We start from the raw sequence: 4,666 nt of genomic DNA, 5'->3' as shown, positions 1-4,666 counted from the left end.
ACTTACCTGCTGGCAAATGATTCATCATAGATCTAGTAGACCTAGTCCGCCTAGCCTGCTAGTAAAGTTGCGTTGTAAACACGCGTACTTGTAAGTTGTAACGTTATTATTAGACCTATACATACGATTGTTAACAACCGATTCGTGGAGGTCATTAAATTCTAAGAACAGGTTCGCACGAACCGGTGCGAACCGGCTGAATCCCACCACTGATCATACTTATCTTGATATTAACGATACATCATGCACACCTGAATAGTATGTTAACAATATATCATGCTTATTTTGATAATAACGATCCACAATGCACACCTGAATAATATATTAACAATACATCATGCTTATCTTGATAATAACGATCCACAATGCACACCTGAATAATATATTAACAATACATCACACATATCTGAATAATATGGTATCAATACATCACAGACACCTGAATAATATTTTAACAATACATCACACATACTGAATAATAAGTTAACAATACATCACATATACCTGAATAATAAGTTAACAATAAATCATACTTACCTTGATAATAGCGATCCGCAACGCACACCTGAATAATGTATTAACAATACATCAAAAATATCTGAATAATATGGTAGTGCATCACACACACCTGAATAATATGTTAACAATACATCACAGATACTGAGTAATAAGTTAACACTACATCACACATACTGAATAATAAGTTAACAATACATCACATGCAAACAGAATAATAAATTAACAATACATCACACAAAACAGAATAATAAGTTAACACTACATCACACATTCTGAATAATAAGTCAACAATATATCACACACACTTGAATAATATGTTAACAATACATCACATATAACCGAATAATAAGATAACAATAAATCACACAACTTGAATAATATGTTAACAATACATCACACATAATCGAGTAATAAGTTAACAACACATCACACCCAAACAGAATAATAAATTAACAATACATCACACAAAACATAATAATAAGTTAACAATACATCACACATACCTGAATAATATGTTAACAATACATCACACATGATCGAGTAATAAGTTAACAACACATCACACCCAAACAAAATAATAAATTAACAATACATCACACAAAACATAATAATAAGTTAACAATACATCACACATACCTGAATATGCGAGGGTATTCCAGCACTTTCCACACCGTTACCGACAGAAAGAAGAACTGACACATCTTTAATCAGTTCTTCAATATTATCTATAGATAAAAAAATATTCATGCTCCGAAATTTGCTACATGAAATTTTAATCCTCATACATTGGACACTTGTTTCTTACTTACAGAATCAACGTTCCTTTAAGGCTTCAAGAGTGCTACAATCTTTGACAATATTTTTACTGTTCCATCAATGAAATAATTAGATAAAAAACACAAGGGGAAAGGTGATCTAAAGTTAAATTGGATCAAACAATTATTATAAAGAAATCGTGACATCTTAAAGTAATTTCTTACTATAGCAACGTTTTACTTTTATTGTGTGGCTTAGTTTGTGCACTTTCTTTATGTGTACTTGAATGTACACCTGCGTATTTTGTTAGTAAAATTACACCATATTCTTGCTCTTCTATAACAGACTGAACAGCAAGCTGAAACCTATAATAACTATCAATATTATTGAGTCATTTCTGAAGTATTCAATGAATAAAGATTTTTTTAAATTTTTTTAATATTTCTTCCCTTATTGCTTAGTAAAACAAACAATAAATCTATGTTTATTAAACGTTTTACATAATAAACCTGTTTGAAAGTCTTATATAACAAATTTTGAGTGAATATACGGGTTGCACTTTCATATTTATTACAGAAATTTAACCTCCATATGCAGGGCCACATTTTAAATTTATCGAAATAAAACAAAACTAGTAAAGTAAAAAAAAGTAAACAAATACCTTGATACTGATCCAGGAGTTGTCCGAACAATACGGAGTCAAAGAATGAAGACACAGTAGTCGACATTGCATGAGACATACATACCTTGTAGAGAAAAAAAGAAAAAATGTCCCACAAAAATGTTTTTATATGTACATATCACCAAGTTGTCATTAAAACTGAGAGAAGCTCTGTAGTTTTAAAATGAGTAACCTGCATTCCAATTGTTCATTAAGACGATTAAGTTATTATCTAGGTACGTATAAAGTATCGTTAAGTTATAATCTTGTTGTGTATGACGTATCTTAAGTTATTATCTAGGTTTGTATAAAGTATCTAAACTTATTCAAATTAGCTGTGTATGTTTTGAGTTCGCGCGAACTATCACCAAACACTATTTTTGCATGTAATAAGATTGTAGCATTTACTGATATAATATATTATTTAAATGATAAGCACAAATAAAGTAATTCGCGATACTTTATACATATCTAGATAATAACTTAACGATACTTTATACGTACCTAGATAATAACTTAGCGATACTTTATACATACCTAGATAATAACTTAACGATACTTTATACGTACCTAGATAATAACTTAACGATACTTTATACACACCTAGATAATAACTTAACGATACTTTATACACACCTAGATAATAACTTAACCATACTTTACACATACCTACATACCTAGATAATAACTTAACCATAATTTACACATACCTAGATAATAACTTAACGATACTTTATACATACCTAAATCACAACCTAACGATACTTTATAAAAAACTAGGTAATAACTTAACGATAACTTATATATACCTTGATAATAACGATACTTTATACATACCTAGATAATAACTTCGATACTTTATACATACGTATAATAACTTAACGATACTTTATACACAACAAGATAATAACTTAACGATACTTTATACACACCTAGATAATAACTTAACGATACTTTATACACACCTAGATAATAACTTAACGATACTTCACACATATCTAGTGTATGTAATCCACACTCTGAGATTCAATATTTTTATTTAAAGAATAATATAGTGAGTATAAAATGACAAGAAAGTGTTTAAATATGAGGTGTGTATTTATAATTAGAACACTTTTAACTTTAGTATTATAATAATTATGGAAAATTCTGATAATTTGTTTTAATTCTTGCCACTCTCTAATTCACAAGAACAGAAAAGACAAATGATTATTAGTTACAACCTTTATCACTTTAACGTTGATCATCTTGCAAGCAGGAGTTTAGGAAGCTGACAGTAAAATATTACTCTCTTTGAATTAGTGATTTTACTGGCTCAATGTTTATATCTGTAATGATAAAACAGACTGTCAGTCAGTGCAATAGCTCTAAGGGGAAAGAACCTAGAGACCAGAAACTTTGTAGGCATACTCAGGGAATTCTTTTGGCCTATAATTTTGCCCTATAGCCCTTAAGCCATAAAAAGATAGACGTATCTTTCACTTGGTACAACAAATTGTTAGGGAATAAGTGTTTAATAATAATAATAACAGTTTTGTAACAACTAGAAAAAAACAACAACACCCGTATAAAAGTGTCAGAATTCATATTACTGGCGGAAGTGATTATATTTAAATGATTTTTCTTTTTTATTTCTGATTTTCAAACTGATAAAAAATATTTTAAATAAATGTTATTATTACCCGTGCAACGAAAAACAAATTTGAAATAAGGCCTAATTAGTTTTTTCGTTGTACGGGTAATAACGACTTTTATTTAAAAAGATTTAAAAAAAAATTGAAGGAGATACGAATGATGCAGAGCTTTCTTCAATCATTTAAAAAAAAATATTTTCTGAATTTCACAAAAAAAAGTGAGAGGGTAGGAAATGCCTACTCAGGAAGAGTATCACAAAATGTAAGCGATATTTTCCATCATGCTTAACTAGCCCTAAATAAATGTGGTTTAAGACTCATAACGTAGGTAAATTAATATGTAGAACTATACACGAAATTTTATCTACGTTAAAATACTTATTTTCGTGCTTTCGGCTCTTTTAAATGGGACTTCATCGGGCAACAATGTACTGAGCGATAAAAATTCTTTAACTGTGGAACTTCGTTATAAAATAGGTATCTAGGCAACAGTCGTAACAATAACTAACATCTGGTATTAAAAATTATTAAATACATAGAATTATGATGAATCTACATGAATATAATACTACTGTCTGTTGTATGTCCATGTAACTACTTCGCAGGGTGTGGATGGATCTTCACCAAACTTGGTGTGGAGGTTCATTAAGTTCATGTGGGGGTACATACAAATTTTCAGTTTTGCATTTTGCGATTTTTATGGGCGTTTTTTACCACTACTTCGCCCCCTTCACCAAATTTCATATGGAGGTTCATTGGGTCCGTGGGGAGATATTTACAAAATTTCAAATCTGCATTTTGCGTTTTGCTGTTTTTATGAGCATTTTTTGCGTTTTTTACCATTACTCCGTCCCCAGTTGATGGATCTTCACCAAATTTGGCATTAATGTTTGTTGGGTCCATGCGAAGATAAGGCAAATTTTCGGATTTACATTTTATGTTTTTTTTTAGTTTTTACGGCGTTTTTGCGTTTCTTATAGCCCCCCCCCCCAGTGGCACAGCAGTATGTCTGCGGACTTACAACGCTAAAATCCGGGTTTCGATACTCGTGGTTGGCAGAGCACAGATAGCCCATTGTGTAGCTTTGTGTTTAATT

At 30.4% G+C, this 4,666-nt stretch overlaps 1 protein-coding gene across 1 annotated transcript in view; it reads right to left on the bottom strand.

Annotated features, from left to right (window-relative positions):
* The window catches only part of LOC106460401, a 122,238-nt gene that overhangs the window by 19,985 nt on the left and 97,587 nt on the right, over positions 1–4,666 (bottom strand). The window contains exons 28-29 of the mRNA XM_022387115.1: positions 1,937–2,021; positions 1,156–1,244 (exon numbers count right to left, since the gene is read on the bottom strand). Coding sequence (XP_022242823.1) covers positions 1,156–1,244; positions 1,937–2,021 — 174 coding nt within the window. The remainder of the gene's footprint in view (positions 1–1,155; positions 1,245–1,936; positions 2,022–4,666) is intronic.

This window comes from Limulus polyphemus, unplaced genomic scaffold, assembly GCF_000517525.1.
Source record: "Limulus polyphemus unplaced genomic scaffold, Limulus_polyphemus-2.1.2 Scaffold765, whole genome shotgun sequence".
NCBI classification, from domain to species: Eukaryota; Metazoa; Arthropoda; class Merostomata; order Xiphosura; family Limulidae; genus Limulus; species Limulus polyphemus.
This window is presented reverse-complemented; position numbering and strand designations above follow the sequence as displayed.